The 17,500-nt window shown below is 46.8% G+C and overlaps 2 protein-coding genes across 6 annotated transcripts; both read right to left on the reverse strand.

Moving 5' to 3' along the window:
• Positions 1–59: 59 nt before the first annotated feature.
• creld1a (CRELD disulfide isomerase 1a) lies at positions 60–3,965 on the reverse strand. 4 transcript variants are annotated; one of them, XM_030375596.1, is made up of 7 exons: positions 3,347–3,518; positions 2,879–3,232; positions 2,037–2,206; positions 1,305–1,388; positions 1,122–1,217; positions 869–1,009; positions 60–748 (listed from the first exon to the last, which is right to left on the reverse strand). In XM_030375596.1, the coding sequence occupies exons 3-7, from the start codon at positions 2,194–2,196 to the stop codon at positions 528–530; spliced, it is 702 nt and encodes a 233-aa protein (XP_030231456.1). In that variant the 5' UTR covers positions 2,197–2,206; positions 2,879–3,232; positions 3,347–3,518; the 3' UTR covers positions 60–527. The 4 variants fall into 4 exon arrangements, with proteins under 4 accessions (XP_030231456.1, XP_030231457.1, XP_030231455.1 ...); XM_030375597.1 differs by lacking the exons at positions 2,879–3,232; positions 3,347–3,518 and adding an exon at positions 3,735–3,965; XM_030375595.1 differs by lacking the exon at positions 2,879–3,232 and having other exon boundaries at positions 3,347–3,514.
• LOC115557631 (uncharacterized) lies at positions 3,596–14,655 on the reverse strand. 2 transcript variants are annotated; one of them, XM_030375593.1, is made up of 16 exons: positions 14,510–14,655; positions 13,836–14,013; positions 13,477–13,537; positions 13,321–13,392; positions 11,305–11,408; positions 8,064–8,181; positions 7,371–7,412; positions 7,160–7,278; positions 6,838–6,894; positions 6,563–6,626; positions 5,897–6,132; positions 5,716–5,769; positions 5,574–5,631; positions 5,387–5,482; positions 4,510–4,548; positions 3,596–4,378 (listed from the first exon to the last, which is right to left on the reverse strand). In XM_030375593.1, the coding sequence occupies exons 2-16, from the start codon at positions 13,932–13,934 to the stop codon at positions 3,765–3,767; spliced, it is 1,833 nt and encodes a 610-aa protein (XP_030231453.1). In that variant the 5' UTR covers positions 13,935–14,013; positions 14,510–14,655; the 3' UTR covers positions 3,596–3,764. The 2 variants fall into 2 exon arrangements, with proteins under 2 accessions (XP_030231453.1, XP_030231452.1); XM_030375592.1 differs by having other exon boundaries at positions 13,321–13,537; positions 14,510–14,654.
• Positions 14,656–17,500: the final 2,845 nt, after the last annotated feature.

A 17,500-nucleotide genomic window follows, 5' to 3' on the forward strand; every position in this document is an offset into this window, starting at 1 on the left:
TTGGACCATATATAAGCTGCCCTGATTATGGAAACATCATTAAGAAAATGACACAAATATCAAAATGCAGATGTTCTTTAATCATATTGTATCATGCCAATTCCTATTCATTGATTTCTCTTGTCTTTTCTTTTTAGATAACATAGAAATGATACAATAGTATTTATTAACTCTAGACAGCAAATGTGAGACAAACAATGTATACAAAATGTTTATAAATCGATATGATTCATTATAAATTTAAATAGTTTCCTGTGCCAAAATAAATACATAACTGGAATCAAATAAATACAAAATAATAAGGCTCCATCTGTTCTGGTGCTGGCCAGAGAGATGGAGGTTCATGTAACGGTACATGAACCTGAATGCACATACGTTGCGTACATTCGATGTCCTCATGTGAGGCAAGCAGTAAGTCCTGTCTCAGGGCCCTCCTAGGACCCCTTCAGGAAGCGGTCTAAGAAGCGTTCCTGTCTCAGGGGCCATCCTAGGACCCCTTCAGGAAGCGGTCCTGTCTCAGGGCCCTCCTAGGACCCCTTCAGGAAGCGGTCTAAGAAGCGGTCCCCTCGCTCCGAGAGCCAGTACCCAGCCATGGCCGCCACGCCCCCCATGAATATGGAGGTGAAGACCATATCCCCCTTGGCCGCCAGCGTGGCCAGGGCACACAGCACCACCCCGAAGAACATCTGCTGCAGCACGGCCACCTCATCCTCCGGGACGTCCTCGAACAGACCCTTCTCCTGGGCGCCTGCAGGGGGTCACCAATCATCACTGTTCCTGAGAGGAGCTTTGGTCCCGGCTGCACCAGTGAGGATGTTTTCTTAAATTCATAATTAACAAAGAGCAAGTACTCGTGCCAAGTACTCACTTTGCGGCTGCGTCCTCACGCAGACGTTATTCTTACGAATGAACCCGTCGGCGCAGTCACAGAGGAAAGAGCCTTCCAGGTTTGTGCAGAGCTCGTCCAGACCCAGGCACGGCAGGCTGGTCTCCCCGCATTCATCCACATCTGAACAGAAAGACAAGCAAAGAGCTCCACTGTAGTCATGTCATCTTAAAAACCCACTGAAGCTCAAACGTTATGTTCTAGAAGTTAAAGAGGTGGATCCCTCAGGGTGTACCCAGACACTTGGCACCCGTCAGCCTGTAGCCCGCCGCACACTTCCTGCAGCGCGCCGGCCCGCTGCCCATGCAGCTCCCGCAGGCCTGGTCGCACTCTGGGGAACAACAACAACACGTTACACGCTGCCCCTCAGCCAGCCGTGGGGTACAGACGCTGTGACACTGGCTCCTCCCAGCCTGACCTCTGCAGTGGTAGGAGCCCTCGGTGTTGGCGCAGTAGGTGTCTGGAGGGCAGCGGCCCTGCGCCGTGCCACACTCATCGATGTCTGGAGCAGCAGCACAGAGAACAAGGAGGTCAACAATGTTACGTACACATTAATATACTTACTTCTATGCTCGGTGGCTGGCTATAAATGGACCGGTTGAAGGATTTGAGATGCAAACATCGCTTAAATTACGACTTTATGAACAGGTTGCAGTTGAACCGATTCTCTCTTTTGTGTCATGTGGTCTGTGGGAGGGTTTTACTTTGTGGGTGGGTTTTACCTTTTTACCCAGACACTTTTGCCCCCCAAAAATAGGAAGTGACGTCTCATTATGGTAAAAACTTAAGGTAATAAGATAGGGCCCTTAAGATTATTAATTTTGAATATTCAGCTCGTTAGTGGAACACCTGACCTACAGGTGTGGAGAGAACACTTTTGTTGTCTCTTCCCTGCTCAATGGTGAATCAATCTTCAGGTAGACCTGGGGCTGTGGAGGTGGGTGCATGGTACAGCCACTACCACCTCTTAGCGCCATTCGGTTGGACTAGCTTGGTCCATGGTAAATACACAGTGTCCCATGTAGCCCTTTGTAACCATTGTTGGGCAAGTTACACACACACACACACACACACACACACACACACACACACACACACACACACACACACACACACACACACACACACACACACACACACACACACACACCTATACAGGTGTTGTGATAAAGCGTCCATCCAGCTTCACATTGCAGACAGCGGTTCTTGTCCTGCAGGGAGCATGATGCACAGGCGTCGGGACAGCTGTGGGCCACGGAGGGCCCTGCTGAGCTCAGCCAAACGGCCAAGAGAGGCATCCAGAGAACCATGATGGGACAGCTGTCAAAGGAAAGGTACAGAGGTGGGTTTAGACCTAGCCTAGGTAATGCTGTTGTTAGAATGGCATTTAACATTGAACATGATAACAACGTTCTCCACGTTTTTGAAGACCGTACATACTCCCATAGACCCAACTGGTAGCCTATAGCTGCCCATAGGCAAAGACTCTAGCCCCCCCACATAGAAACTTGAAAGAGGCAAATTACTTTTATTTTGAAAAAGGCTAGAACGTTTCTCATTGTTTATATATGCCCGGACCAAAGACGAAAGGTGTCACAAGAATTCTGGAAACTTTTTGAGGGGAATCAGCAAACTAGCGAGGTTAAAAAAAAAGTCCACTAAGTAACAAGATCCGCCTGAATATCTTGACTTTGTGTGTCAACATTGCGTCTGATGTCAACAAAGACGCATTTGAAATTACATGAAATATAATAGTTATTAGATAATAGTAATTTTAGACTATTTTCTTCAATGGGAAAGGCTTGCCCTGCATTCGTTCTATGTTAAAATAGCGATAGTTCATTCAAATGATTCGTCTTTCCACTGTCTGCACAAGCACACCATGCTGTGTTTATGGTATTATTTAAAACGCGATGTCAAGAATCCACTTGACAGCGATTTGTAATTTAGCCATAAACACAATAAAGACGGCAAATTATATTCTTATCAAACCATATTTTCAGCAGCCTGGATGCATTGTTAATCTTGAATCTCCTATTCACTTCTGGTTTGTCCGAGCAGACAGGGTTTGATCTAAGGTTCCCTGCTCTACTTTTATGTTGCACTTTAACCTGACTTTCAAACGGGACCCAGCGTGACTCATGTGGTATCGACTCCTCGACATTTAATCCTAACTCAAATCCCAACGCCTGGTCGCTTCCGACGTTCCCTTCTTCGGCCACCTGCTCCTCCAAGCTCCGCCTTCCAGCGCCTCACCCCGGAGCAGCCCCGGGTCGCCGCCTCAGCGGCAGGCCGAGGCCAAGTGGGAACGCACCTTCCCATCTCGGAGTGAGATGGGTCTCTAGCCTGAGATAACAATTGCGAGAGTACCACAAACAATGACAGACAGGCGGACAGGGGTCAGCGGACCAAAACGCAAGAATAAATCATATTTAGGCTTTGCTTCAGACATTGAATTACCTTAAATGTGTATGACAGGAAGTTTCATATCTGCAGACAGGCCAGATATTGATGGCCTTTCGGTCTTAGCGAGGAGGTTTTTCTTCCTCTAAAACTAGTTTCTTCTCGATTTACTCTGTGGGGGCTGAGTCTGTCCCGAGTCTGCTTTGGATCTCTTGCTAGCTGACTGTCTTGAGGGGCCTCGACTGACCAAAGGGACCCTCCTACATTAGGCGTAAGAGCCAATCACAAGCTGAGGCACACCACCACAACAGATAAGTTAATTTATTTTTAGACATTGAAGTTTTGTTGGCACCGACGAAACCACGCACGCATTGCTTAAAATAAAAGCAATGATGCAATTCTATTATTAAAAATCATTCAGCTGAAACGAGTTAAGGTTATGTACATAAGAATCCAGCAGTCCAGGATTGAGGCGTCATAGGGTCTGATGGGTGAGAGGATCCATCTCCGGTCCAGACGCTGTCCTCTGCTGGGCCTTGGTATGTGTAGCAGCTCCTCTGGTCAGCTCCAGCAGCAGGGCCTGGCTCTGGGAGGGCAGGCGGAACACACTCAGCCCCTCGAGGAGCTCCGGGAGCGTCCCGCCGCCCCAGGCCAGCTCCCTGGGACAGGCCTCAAAGTCCACCAGTAGGAAGCGCTCCCCTGCCTGGCCCCGCCCCCGCGCCCCGGCCACACATGCCAGACACGCCCAGAAGACGTCAGAGTAAGGGGAGGGAGCGGTGGTGGCGGTGGGGCCCTGCGGTCCGCGGTCCTCCTCCCATCCGGAGAGACGTGTCCACTGCTGAGCCCTCTGCAGGGCCCCGCGGGTCAACACCAGCACCACCCTGCCCCCCCCCCCCTGCTTCTCCAGACGCAGCAGCTGGGCGTAGAGCCAGGGCAACGGCCCCAGAGAGCAGAGCTCCGCGCGGCTCCACTGGTCCACCGACACCCCGAGGCCCTGCTCCCGGAGGGAGGAGCCCAGGCCGCACACCAACTCACACAGACCCTCCTCCGCGTCTGGGGGGCTCAGCACCAGCGCCTGGCCCCTCACCGCTGGGCAGGGGGGGGGGGGGGGAGGAAGGAGGAGTGGTGGATTATGTTTGCACAAAGGGCTAGGGTTGGTCAAGCTATGTCTACAAAATTGGTGTCTTCATCTTTTGCTGAAAGCGACAAAAAACACTCACTGTGTGTGTATTGAGCAGAGCGCCAGCACGTTGCCCACCCTACAGGAGAAAGAGAGATGAGGCACGGTTCAGGAAGTGATAACAGAGCCATCCCTTACTCCCTCTGCCTGCTCCTGCCATGAAGGACTACAAGGCTTCTCACCTCATGGGGAGAGTCTGCTACCTTGAGGCTAATTGACGCACACACACTTTGGAGGAGACAGGGATGAACCAACCTGGTCGGACATAGACCATATACCTTATAAAGGGTGAGAGTGCTTCTGTTCTCTTGTTATTCACGTTTCTTTATGATAATACTCGCCCCAACCCTTTGGTTCGGTGAGAAGAGTGATCGATAGTCAAGGAACACTTCTCTAAACTGCTCCACAACCGCCTACACTATAGATTATTCAACTTTGATTTCCACTTCAAGAATTACTACTAGAACGAAAAATACACAACGCATAGTCTATACGATGGTGGTAGTTTGGTGTCATCAAATCCTCTGTATTCCCCATCTTGGCCAAACGATGGCCGTGTTGGGTATATGTGACCATAGGCGCCCAAGGTTCCTCCCCCTGTCCCTTGGTCACTCCCCTCTGAGGGCCCAGAGTCGAGGGGTTGGGCCACTATCACTCCTTGTCTGGCCACGCCTTTACGACACTGGGAGATTCTCATATTTTTTTACCCTTTTTGGACACACCAGTCAATTGACTGGTATTTGTGTGTGTGTGTGTGTGTGTGTGTGTGTGTGTGTGTGTGTGTGTGTGTGTGCGCGCGTTTGTGCGTGTGTGTGATGCTGGAAAGTCCAATCAATTTTCTTAGATGGCAATGAAGTATTGTCGCTTTAGCAGAGGCTGTCATCTGTGTTCATAAAGTTTAGAAGATAAATACATACTTTTTATTTTGTTATGTTGAGAGTAGAGAAGCAGAACCGCCAACAAAATCAACGTCACCATAGCGATGATCAGAAGATTCCAGCGCCATCTGCTGGCTGAAAGTTGAACGCATTCTTAAACATTTTATGGGCAGACTACTAAGAATGTTGAGGTTTTATTTATTGTTTGTGTACAATGAGATCGTACCAGTTGGGAAATTAATGCAGTAGGGACCTAAGTCATGCTCCATCCGGTTCACTTTCACCTGTTTCAAATGTACAGAGAAGTATTTAGCGCATGGAACTGAACTGAGACACGACATATTTGGATAGCATTTAAAACATTTTACCATCACACACGGTGGGAACCTAAGGTCGAAGGAACTGAAAGCCCCAGATATCTCCTGAGGAAGAAACAACACAACTCAAGAGGACATACGGGCTATAGATAATTATACAATATATAAATCTAGATAAATATGCTATATGGCATTTATTAAGAGAATAAAGTGTGAGAGCTGCAGCCCTCACCCAGCGGCCCTCCTGGGTTTGTCTCCAGTTGCTGGTCTCCAGGCGGCTGGCGTTCCTCAGGCCCCTGATCTCCTTACAGCTGTGGTGGGGGCCGGCCTGGCCTGGGCGACAGGGCCACACCTGGGCCGCTAGCCTGCAGGGGCCCGACAGGTTCCAGAGGAGAAGGGCCCCGCTCCGCTCCACCAGCGCCAGAGACACAGAGAGATTCCTATCCTCGTTCCTCTGGATCAGGGCCTCTGGGGGCCACGCAGAGCGAGTTACAACGAGACCCCACAGATCCCCCCTCACACCCCCGCTCTCTCCTCATGGGCCCCCCTGCTCTCTCCTCATGGGACCCCCTGCTCTCTCCTCATGGGCCCCCCCGCTCTCTCCTTATGGGCCCCCCGGCTCTCTCCTTATGGGCCCCCCTGCTCTCTCCTTATGGGCCCCACACTCTCTCCTCAGGGGCCCCACACTCTCTCCTCATGGGCCCCCCTGCTCTCTCCTCAGGGGCCCCTAAGGCTCTCTCCTCAGGGGCCCCTAAAGCTCTCTCCTCATGGGCCCCCCTGCTCTCTCCTCAGGGGCCCCACACTCTCTCCTCATGGGCCCCCCTGCTCTCTCCTCCTGGGCCCCTAAAGATCTCTCCTCCTGGGCCCCTAAAGCTCTCCACTCAGGGGCCCCACTCACCAGTGTGGTTTGTAAACGGGCAGCTCATAGCTCGACGGGTCTGATCCCCTGTCGGCCACCAAGCCTGGAACACACAAACACACACACACACACACACACACGCACGCACGCACGCACGCACGCACGCACGCACGCACGCACGCACACACGCACACACACACACACGCACACACACACACACACACGCACACAAATCAACACAGTGTTTGTACCGAATGCAATGACGGCAATAAAGCTAAATAGGCCATGATTAACGAGATGATTTGTATAGCAACCTGTAGACACATGCAGGTGGTGACAGCCCACAGTGGAATGGTGGTCGTGTTTATAGTCTGGAAAGAAAAGCATGATTCATGTGGCGGTTATAAACATGAAGTTGAGATTACAAAGAACTAATAACAACAGATGGGCTGTGTGTGTGTGTGTGTGTGTGTGTGTGTGTGTGTGTGTGTGTGTGTGTGTGTGTGTGTGTGTGTGTGTGTGTGTGTTTGTGTGTGTGTGTGTGTGTGTGAGTGAGTGAGTGAGTGAGTGAGTGAGTGAGTGAGTGAGTGAGTGTGTGTGTGTGTGTGTGTGTGTGTGTGTGTGCATGCTCTCTACCCGGCAGTGTCCGTCGGCCTCGTACAGGAGACATAGCAGGGCGGGCCGGCCCGGGCGGCGGCCCCCTAGCTCCAGGCCCAAGCCCGTCTCGGGGTGGAACACGGCCGTTATCCTGGGGACTGAAGGGGAGTCGTGTCAATCATTACCCTGGGCTTTATGGCTCCTCTTACCGTCATGATAGGAGGTTTATGGTCGGGAGAGGCCAGCTCACCATCACATTCCTCTACGGAGTCAAGGAGGGCTGGAGAACACACTGGGGACACAAGACGGGTGGAGAGATGTTCACAATACGGCCCATACTGTCCACGCACAAACAGACTATAGTTGATTCATTTCAAGTAATGATTTAAGTATATGTATATATACATATACAATATATATACATGATACATTTTTTATACACATATAATTGTGTATATTGGTGTGCATAAAAGTAAAAATAAGTAAATTGTATGTTGTACGTCCTGGCACACAAAAATAAAATAATGTTGTGTAGCTTCTTATCCTCACTATCTTTGTTGTATACAGGGAATGGGTCAACCTGGCGATTGTAAGTTTTGCACTTGGTTCTGTGAACATCCTTACTGTACCGACAGCGATATATTGTTACTCCTTCTAACAAATGTACTTATTGTGAGTCGCTTCGGATAAAAGCATCTGCTAAATGCCCTAAATGTAAATGTACAGATGCTCAGATACTCATTTGTATGTGTTTACTCAAATTGTATATTTTGGTTGTATTCCGGTTGTTATTATTTGATTTGAGTGTGCTGCTGCTTTCACACATATACTTTCTTGGCGATGTAAAGAGCACTCATCTATCTATGAACTAGCTAAATATATTATACTGCTTTGAAAATGCTTTTTTGTATTAAACAAATCAATGCGTTTTGAAGACTAATACCGTCATCCAGGGAGGGCAAGGTGAGCGCTAGGAAGGGGCACGGTGGCCTACAGGGCTGGACCGAGAGCAGGGCCGTGCCGCCGTAAGGGGCACACACTGGCTGACCCTCCAGGGACAGCTGGGAAGGACACACACACAGTGAATACCGATAGAATCACATAGGACAAGGCATTCTTGAAACAAAACATTAGCAAATGCTTAACTCTGTACTGCATTCTGTTAAAGCTATGATATGTAATAGTTCCGCATTCAAATATCTGAAAACTATAAGACCTATGTTATATATTTCCTGAGTTGTATTAACCTTATCCCAATGGTTCTAACAATGTTCAAACCCTTGTATGACCTTTACCCCTAACCTCCAGGGAAACACGTGGAAACAATCTGAAAGATTAATAGAAATACCAAAAAGATCTGATCAAACACGCTCTCAATCTCAACTGGTAGTCGTGTACATGTTTCGTAGGCATACAGTCTATGTTAAGTCAGTTGACCCTGTATTTTATACAGTCTACGTTGAGTCATTTCAACATGTATTATATACAGTCTATATTAAGTCATTTTAACCTGTATTATATACAGTCTATATGCGTTCCACCAACACTAGAGCTCTGTTGGCCACGTTTTTGACCTTCTTTTTACTGTTGGAGAGATGTTGGGATGTACAGCCAAAAATATATTGGAATCCATTGGGAATATTTGGAAACTAGGGAGGTCTCCGGTTCCATAGCATTTAGTGAGGGTATTCAGGGAGGGATACTTTACAATCAGCCTATTGTGTAGAAATGGGCTGTTTTCTTCCCCAGCATTGTGGTGAAAACAACAGCCCGCTACTTCACACGTTATCATCTGCATCTCCTGTTATTGTTTGGATTGACAGACCCCGAGCAGAAGAAATACTTGATATTCTTTGCTGTCTGTACATGATTTTTTGAGTGAGATATGCATTTCTGAAAGTATCCCGCCTACGACGAGTTACCAAACGAGCGAGTCAGTTTTGGCATTTCTGAAATGCCCGTTTTTTGGCATTTCAGAAATGCATATCTCACTCAAAAAATCAGGAAGGGGGCACAGTTGAATATTACCTCCTACTTCCCCACTCCCCTCCAATCAGAGCATAGCTGGACCCATGGACGAGTGCAATCCCTTTCTCCTCCTCTGGACTGCCACCGGCAGCCCAGAAAGGGATTGCACTCCCGGAGCTGAGCTGCCGGACTGCCGCCGAGCTACCCCCGCCGGACTGCCGCCAAAGCATCGGCGGCAGTCTGGCCGCCGTCGAAGCCGCCCTGCCGCAGGCAGTCCGGCAGCTCCAGCGGTGTACTCCGGGAGCTGAACTGCGGCCGAAGCTTTCCGGCTGCTCCGGCGGGTGTACCCCGGGAGCTGAACTGCTGGCAGGTCCGGTATGGGCAGCTCAGCTTCCGGAGTAGAATCCCTTTCTCCTCCATGTCGCAGTTCATGGACTTCAGAGGGTCAAGGCCAAAGTTCCTTTTCCCCAATTCCTCTCAATGCCGAGATATCCCCAACTACGAGTCTTTACTTGTTTTGGAAGTGCCAGAGATGTCAGACGCAGTCTTTATGATTCATAATATCATCCGAGGCGCACAAAGCTTCTGGCCGTGATATTAGATATATAATAAAAATACCCATACATAATATTATTATATATGATATAGATATAGAGCTCCAGGGCCCCGTTTCCTGATATCGATGGATCTTCGCTCGTAAGATGGTTCGAAAGGTGGATCTTTCGAACCATCGATAATTTCTTTGGAGCGTTTCCCGAAACTCCTCTTAACGTGAACGCGCATTCGCTGCACTCAAGACGATCGTAGGATTGTACCTGTCCACTGACATGGTGCTGAAATGGGCTATGACGCAGGGGGAGACGCAGGAATGTCGGAGGAAAATGGGGTTAAAAAGGGTTAAAATATCTCCCCATCAAGGCCAACCGCAGAGTAGCCTACGAAAAGAATAGATTGCAATAATAAGAATGCTAAAGATATTAAAACACAATTGATTAAGCCTAGGCCGACATATATATCAGTCCTAATCCTGAGCACACGATCGGGAGGTGGAAGTTGCGCTTTAGATGCCTTCACAAGTCCAGCGGAGGGCTCCAGTTTTCGCCGGCCAAGTCATGCACTGTGATATGTGTGACAGCTATGTTGCACAAAATTGCAGCTAAGGCTGGGGTAGCTTTGGTTGAACCGGAGGACATTGAGGACGATGACGATGAGGAAGATCGGCGTGAGGACGGCCTCCCTCATAACTACGCGGCAGGTTTTCATGCACGTCGAAGAGCGATTGAGACTTTTTTTTAACCCCCTCCACCCTCCCACATGTCACTAAACATTCCCGTCAACGTGACCAATCCCCACCATATCCCAGCCTTTTGCCTGCTCCTTTGCTTGTTTTTTTTTTTTAATTTTCATTTTTTTTTACATTATTTTATGCTACGTTTTATGAGTAGCCTATGTCAGTCTGCACAAATCCCCCCCACTTTCTCTCACACATTTTAAGTGCCCTGCCTGCTCAAACATTTCCTGGACTGTCTCTCTCAAACTAAGAACATAATGGCCCACATTAGGCTCAGACGCACGTGATACACCATTACCAATGTGTTATAATAAAACGCATTCAATACTAGGAATGTCCGCTGGCTACGCCACTGAGGCTATAGTAGGCTAACGAGGCTCTTAGCGTCCTACGAGTACCCTGGAGCACTCATTAGCTATTCGTGACTCGTGAGCGTTTTTAAGAGGTTCGTTACCAAAGATGCTTTCGGGAAACGGTGTGAAAACTGTACGATGCTCGTACGACCCACTCTGCGATCCACTTAGGCTAAAGATGCTTTCGGGAAACGGGGCCCAGGAGTCCGCAAACGGCAACAATCCCTTCTCCTCCATGATGTGCTTCAGTCTGACAGCTCATTGGTCAATGGACAGCAGCTCATTTGCATTAAAGCTACAGACACCAGAAAGAGCGCATTCTGAAGGGCAGCTTCAAAAACATGTTTTTCTGGAACTCAAATATTATGTTTACTTGTTGGGAAAACACCATAATATGTCTCCTTTAAGAGGATTTGATGCTTCAGGACTATGATAGGGAACTTTCTTTTTCCTAACTGTAGTCAAAAGTACTACCCACTTCCACAGAAACACACACACACGCACACACACACCCACACACACAAACACACACACAATGATGGTATTAATGGGATAAGAAGTAACCATTGTACCTGCGTGGTACTTGACAGAGGGAGGGCATCAGGGTGAAGGGTGAAGCGGACTCTGTGACACACACCCTGGGTGGTTTGGGTTTCACAGCACACTCTGACGGATCCTGCCCAACACAGGAGAGAGAGAGAGTGTGAATCCTTAGCAGAAAGATGAAAGTCATCATTGTTGATCTAGTGTTATTAAGCAGTATTAACTGTTTTTCCTTAAGCTAGACCACTTCAGACTACTTTGTTATAGAGCGCAAATACTAACTATATCCAACTCCAACTCAGCTTGGAAGGTCCTAAAGTCTTATGTTGCCAGTAATGGCCCGGACACTCTCAGACAATAGTACAACCCGGACACTGCAGCATCAACACTACCAGGGAACAGGGTTGGAGAACCGTACGGTACATGTTGCTCAAATCAAAGGCGACACTGAAGGGCCTAAATCCCAGCAGCAGGATAACAGAAGCCAGATCGGGGCAAATATCGTTTACACAGAATGGAACGCCCCCTTCTTCTTCTTTGTCGCCTTTCTTGCTGAACTGTATTAAAATGTCAAAGTATACTACTCGTACTCCTTAATCCGTAATCCGACTCTGTAACTACGGAGACCCCTCGAGTATTCAAAGTTCTCTGTCGGGATGTCGGATATGCAATGCAAATCGCCGCCCGATCGACAACAAACCATGTAAATAGTGTTGTAAATGAACTTTCAAAGCTTTTCAAATCCTATTTGGTGTTTTGGTCTTTAATGTGCAAAGTAAACAATGTACAAAGTAAATAAGGTGCAAAGTCAAACCGGTTGATTCCAGAAATGATTTTGTTAGAGGACCAATCACTAGCGCTTGCTGTCTCCGTTGCGTCGACGGAGGGTTAAAAATATTGGATGGCTACGGAGAGGTAGGGCCTCTACGAATTCTCTTTTGCATAGGAAATTTCCTTGCCTGACGAGATGACCCGGAAGTAGTTGGAGGAAAGGTGGTTTGAACCCTAAAAATGCTTCGGAAAGGAGCCGCGATGCTTCCTTTAAACCTCCTTTATCATAGGTTACTCCTGAGATTCCTTTGCGAAAGGAAAGGAGATAGTGGTATCCCATAATCCTTTACGGCGGCAATATTTAAAGCAACATGCAACCGAACCGAACTGATTCTTATCTCTCGTTCGTATCGTTTGTCTCGTTCCTTCTCAGACTCGACTCCTCCTAGACCCAACAGTCGCTGACTCGCTGTTCTTTCACTGACTGTGAGTGGAGAAGAAGGAAGATGCTTAGTGAGCGAGCGTACGACAATACGATTCAATATCAGTGAAATGGTAAAAGCATGCCGTCTTTGTACTGTCTGTGTCATGCCAGATTAATCAAATATTTTAATGTCTCGTCAATTTCTCTCATTCTATCATGGTTCGTTCTCCACCCGGGACCCCCACCATCATTGTTAATCAAGTTTATTATCTTGCTGATATGTTAAACATCCAATAATAAACTACACCCCCCATCCCGCTGCGTTTGGTTAAAGTTGTAATGTTGTGTTGATTGAGGACCGAGTCCACGATCATTTGAGAATGAGAACGAGAGAGGAGCTGAGTCTGACTGACCCAGCTGAGAACCGTGCATTCCATGATTCAATTCACCGCTACCGGAAACTCGACTGAACGAACAAACTATTCTGAACGACTCTTCTTGGCGAACTGACCGACGCAAACTGAATCAAGTAAAATAATCATTGAATTCATCACTAGTAGTAGTAGGCCTTGCAAAACCCAGTATCCCTTTCGAAACACATGGGGGGAAACGTGGGGGGGGGGGGGGGGGGGGCAGCTCTTTGGGGTGTTTATTTTTAACTATGGACTTATTGTACAGGCCAAACTGTTAAGTCTCATCCCATTGGCATATTCAAGTATGAACACTGCCCCTGCCCACACATGTAAAACCCGTAGTTATCTCTGTACCGTCTGCTTAATCGTACAGGTTGTACTCAACTGGTTAATCTCTATCCCAATTCAAAGATATGGACTCAGTTCACGTCTCTGACCGTTGGTGGGTCTTCCTCCTCCCCCGTGGTCCTCACTCGTGTCTGGTTGAGGGGGGATGTGGATCTGCAGCTCTACAGCCAGACACAGGGTACACTGCCGTCTGTTTCTACAGCACAGCTGAGCCCGCGCCTGCACCCCCTGCACAACCACCTTACCCTCCACAGGTTCAAACCAAGCGTCCATCGGCCAATCACTCACTCGGCAGTCGGAGAGACCCTTCAAAGAGCCACAGGATGAAATTGAAAACCACGGACACGGAAAGCACACATGTGTAACAATGAGTTCTTCATAGCAACTAAATCTGTAGTTTGATCTTTGCAGAATGGCTGAGGTGGTGCCGGAAGGGCAGATTATTGTTTTTTTCCTTTGGTGAACAAATATTTGAAAATTGTTATTACATTGACAGGAAATTAAAACTATTGCAATTTCGCTGGCAACAGGAAATTTAGTATTTTCTGATCTCAGGAACACGGGAACTGCAAATGTTAAAAGGCAAACATAAGTCTTGGCTTACCTGGGAGCAGCGGACTCGTGCGTCATTTCCACGGATCTCAAGAGCAACAGCCGTCACACACACCAGCAACAACAAACACCCCACAGGTAATCCCGACATGTTGTCTCACGTGCTTCTCACCGTGCGTCGCGGTAACCGCTCCCAAGAACCCCGGGGGCGGGATTCATGCTGCGATCACCTTCAGAGGAGGAGATGGCATGTTTCATAGAGTTGTAGTTGCGAGATCATCGCAAATACGTGTTCTATGCTCATTCAATACGTGATCATAGATCTAAAAATACCGAAAGACTACTAAAATAATAATCTATAACTTGATCACTAGAATCTATAATAGGCCTAATTGAACCGTGTTTATATTCTCAAACTGATCTCAATCTGCATGTCTCCAGTTGATCCTAAACCGCCCGAGTTTAATTTCACAACTCCTGACCTTCCCGTTCACAGCCAGTGAGATCCCTTCATTTATACATTTTTTTATTTTGCGCAACTATCGGGACTATTAACGAAATAGAGTGCGATGTAGCATATAACGTGAGTGGCTTGTTTAAATAAACCTATTCAAACAGTTAATCATAGTTAAACGATCACTTAAACCATGTCTACGAGCCTTCACCTCATTGCATTTGAAATTACTCATCACGTTAACTTAAAATAAGCTTGGCTAGGCTACTTACTTTGTTTGTATTGTCATGTGGGTGGATCAGAAAAGGAACCAAAACTTTACTCTTCTACTTCTGCGTAGACAGGAATACACTTCTTCAGGCTGAGGCAACTTTCTCAATCGGATTGGTTTCACATTACCTGTTGGTAGCCTATTCGCTGAAAGATTAGTCCCTCCTCCTCTCTCTCTCTCTCTCTCTCTCTCTCTCTCTCTCTCTCTCTCTCTCTCTCTCTCTCTCTCTCTCTCTCTCTCTCTCTCTCTCTCTCGCCACTGGCATACAGAGTATGTTTGAGTGAGTGTGTCAGTGTGTATGCAGGGCCGTAGCACCAAATCCTGGGCCCCTATAGGTACTGATGGGCCCCCCTGCACCAGGTTGTTGACGGGGGGGGGTCCGGAGCGATTGTTGACGGGGTGGGGGGGGGGGGGACTGGCCGGAAGGTAAAAAGTTTTTTTTTTTTTTTTTTTTGGGCATGGGCCCCCCCTCTGCCTTGGGCCCCCACACAACTGTCCCCTTTGTCCCCGCAGTCCGACGGCCCTGTGTGTATGTATTGGAATTTATGTATATGCCCATATTAGACCAACCGATTTTAAAGCAAACATTTGTATACATCAGTTCTGACTATCTGCTTCTATGTGCACCATATCAAATTGTATCGGTCCATCCGTATTAAGTCAGACCCTGTAGGCATGACTTATTTATCATCCCGCCAATGAGTATAAATCTATAGGCTACAAACGCCATGAAACATTTACAATTGCAAAAACGCCAACCAATTCTTAATTTTGCTGACCACTTGTTTTTTATCCCGTCAAAAGCCTCGAAAGGAAAGTTCCTCCGCGTCTTTCTCGTAGATAGCACCACCTTCCCCCGTCCTTGTTTAATGCGACTGCATCACCCGAAACAACCATACCACAGAAGATCAAATTTACGTTTCATCAGAATGCACTTCATCATCCATACAACATACTTGCTCAACATGGGATTAGAATGTGAGGGACTCATCAGGGTCATTTTATAAAGTTTAAAGTTTGACCCGTTGGACCGGTTTGACTTATAAGTAATCACATGCCATTTGCAGCAGAGATTTCAACCTTAACTCTTCCAAATATGCATTTTGTCATGTTCCATAGGGGCAATCCAACACGGATACATTATAATAACATTGATGAATGTCCACTATACAACTTGTAATCCAAACACCAAGAGCAATAGAAGATCCCATACAGTATGTAGTCAGTATAGATTGTGAAACAATACGCTCAAACAATACGGGGACTGGCCGGAAGGTAAAAAGTTTTTTTTTTTTTTTTTTTTTTTGGTCATGGGCCCCCCCTCTGCCTTGGGCCCCCACACAACTGTCCCCTTTGTCCCCACAGTCCGACGGCCCTGTGTGTATGTATTGGAATTTATGTATATGCCCATATTAGACCAACCGATTTTAAAGCAAACATTTGTATACATCAGTTCTGACTATCTGCTTCTATGTGCACCATATCAAATTGTATCGGTCCATCCGTATTAAGTCAGACCCTGTAGGCATGACTTATTTATCATCCCGCCAATGAGTATAAATCTATAGGCTACAAACGCCATGAAACATTTACAATTGCAAAAACGCCAACCAATTCTTAATTTTGCTGACCACTTGTTTTTTATCCCGTCAAAAGCCTCGAAAGGAAAGTTCCTCTGCGTCTTTCTCGTAGATAGCACCACCTTCCCCCGTCCTTGTTTAATGCGACTGCATCACCCGAAACAACCATACCACAGAAGATCAAATTTACGTTTCATCAGAATGCACTTCATCATCCATACAACATACTTGCTCAACATGGGATTAGAATGTGAGGGACTCATCAGGGTCATTTTATAAAGTTTAAAGTTTGACCCGTTGGACCGGTTTGACTTATAAGTAATCACATGCCATTTGCAGCAGAGATTTCAACCTTAACTCTTCCAAATATGCATTTTGTCATGTTCCATAGGGGCAATCCAACACGGATACATTATAATAACATTGATGAATGTCCACTATACAACTTGTAATCCAAACACCAAGAGCAATAGAAGATCCCATACAGTATGTAGTCAGTATAGATTGTGAAACAATACGCTCAAACAATACGGGGACTGGCCGGAAGGTAAAAAGTTTTTTTTTTTTTTTTTTTTTTTTGGTCATGGGCCCCCCCTCTGCCTTGGGCCCCCACACAACTGTCCCCTTTGTCCCCACAGTCCGACGGCCCTGTGTGTATGTATTGGAATTTATGTATATGCCCATATTAGACCAACCGATTTTAAAGCAAACATTTGTATACATCAGTTCTGACTATCTGCTTCTATGTGCACCATATCAAATTGTATCGGTCCATCCGTATTAAGTCAGACCCTGTAGGCATGACTTATTTATCATCCCGCCAATGAGTATAAATCTATAGGCTACAAACGCCATGAAACATTTACAATTGCAAAAACGCCAACCAATTCTTAATTTTGCTGACCACTTGTTTTTTATCCCGTCAAAAGCCTCGAAAGGAAAGTTCCTCTGCGTCTTTCTCGTAGATAGCACCACCTTCCCCCGTCCTTGTTTAATGCGACTGCATCACCCGAAACAACCATACCACAGAAGATCAAATTTACGTTTCATCAGAATGCACTTCATCATCCATACAACATACTTGCTCAACATGGGATTAGAATGTGAGGGACTCATCAGGGTCATTTTATAAAGTTTAAAGTTTGACCCGTTGGACCGGTTTGACTTATAAGTAATCACATGCCATTTGCAGCAGAGATTTCAACCTTAACTCTTCCAAATATGCATTTTGTCATGTTCCATAGGGGCAATCCAACACGGATACATTATAATAACATTGATGAATGTCCACTATACAACTTGTAATCCAAACACCAAGAGCAATAGAAGATCCCATACAGTATGTAGTCAGTATAGATTGTGAAACAATACGCTCAAACAATGTTCATTCATTTTATTATTTACTTTGTCTA

Source organism: Gadus morhua, chromosome 13 (assembly GCF_902167405.1).
Source record: "Gadus morhua chromosome 13, gadMor3.0, whole genome shotgun sequence".
Classification (NCBI taxonomy): Eukaryota; Metazoa; Chordata; class Actinopteri; order Gadiformes; family Gadidae; genus Gadus; species Gadus morhua.

Bases quoted from the DNA above. Each gene is read 5' to 3' on its own strand.
- creld1a (XM_030375594.1), bottom strand. From the start codon at position 2,280: ATGTTAAATGCCATTCTAACAACAGCATTACCTAGGCTAGGTCTAAAC. The intron at 1,389-2,036 runs GTGTGTGTGTGT...CTGCTGCTCCAG, and splicing joins TTATCACAACACCTGTATAG to ACATCGATGAGTGTGGCACG. The intron at 1,218-1,304 runs GTCAGGCTGGGA...GTTGTTCCCCAG, and splicing joins GGGCTCCTACCACTGCAGAG to AGTGCGACCAGGCCTGCGGG.
- LOC115557631 (XM_030375592.1), bottom strand. From the start codon at position 13,934: ATGTCGGGATTACCTGTGGGGTGTTTGTTGTTGCTGGTGTGTGTGACG. The intron at 4,549-5,386 runs GTATGTATTTAT...TTTCTCCTGTAG, and splicing joins TCAACATAACAAAATAAAAA to GGTGGGCAACGTGCTGGCGC. The intron at 4,379-4,509 runs GTGAGTGTTTTT...CCCCCTGCCCAG, and splicing joins CTCTGCTCAATACACACACA to CGGTGAGGGGCCAGGCGCTG.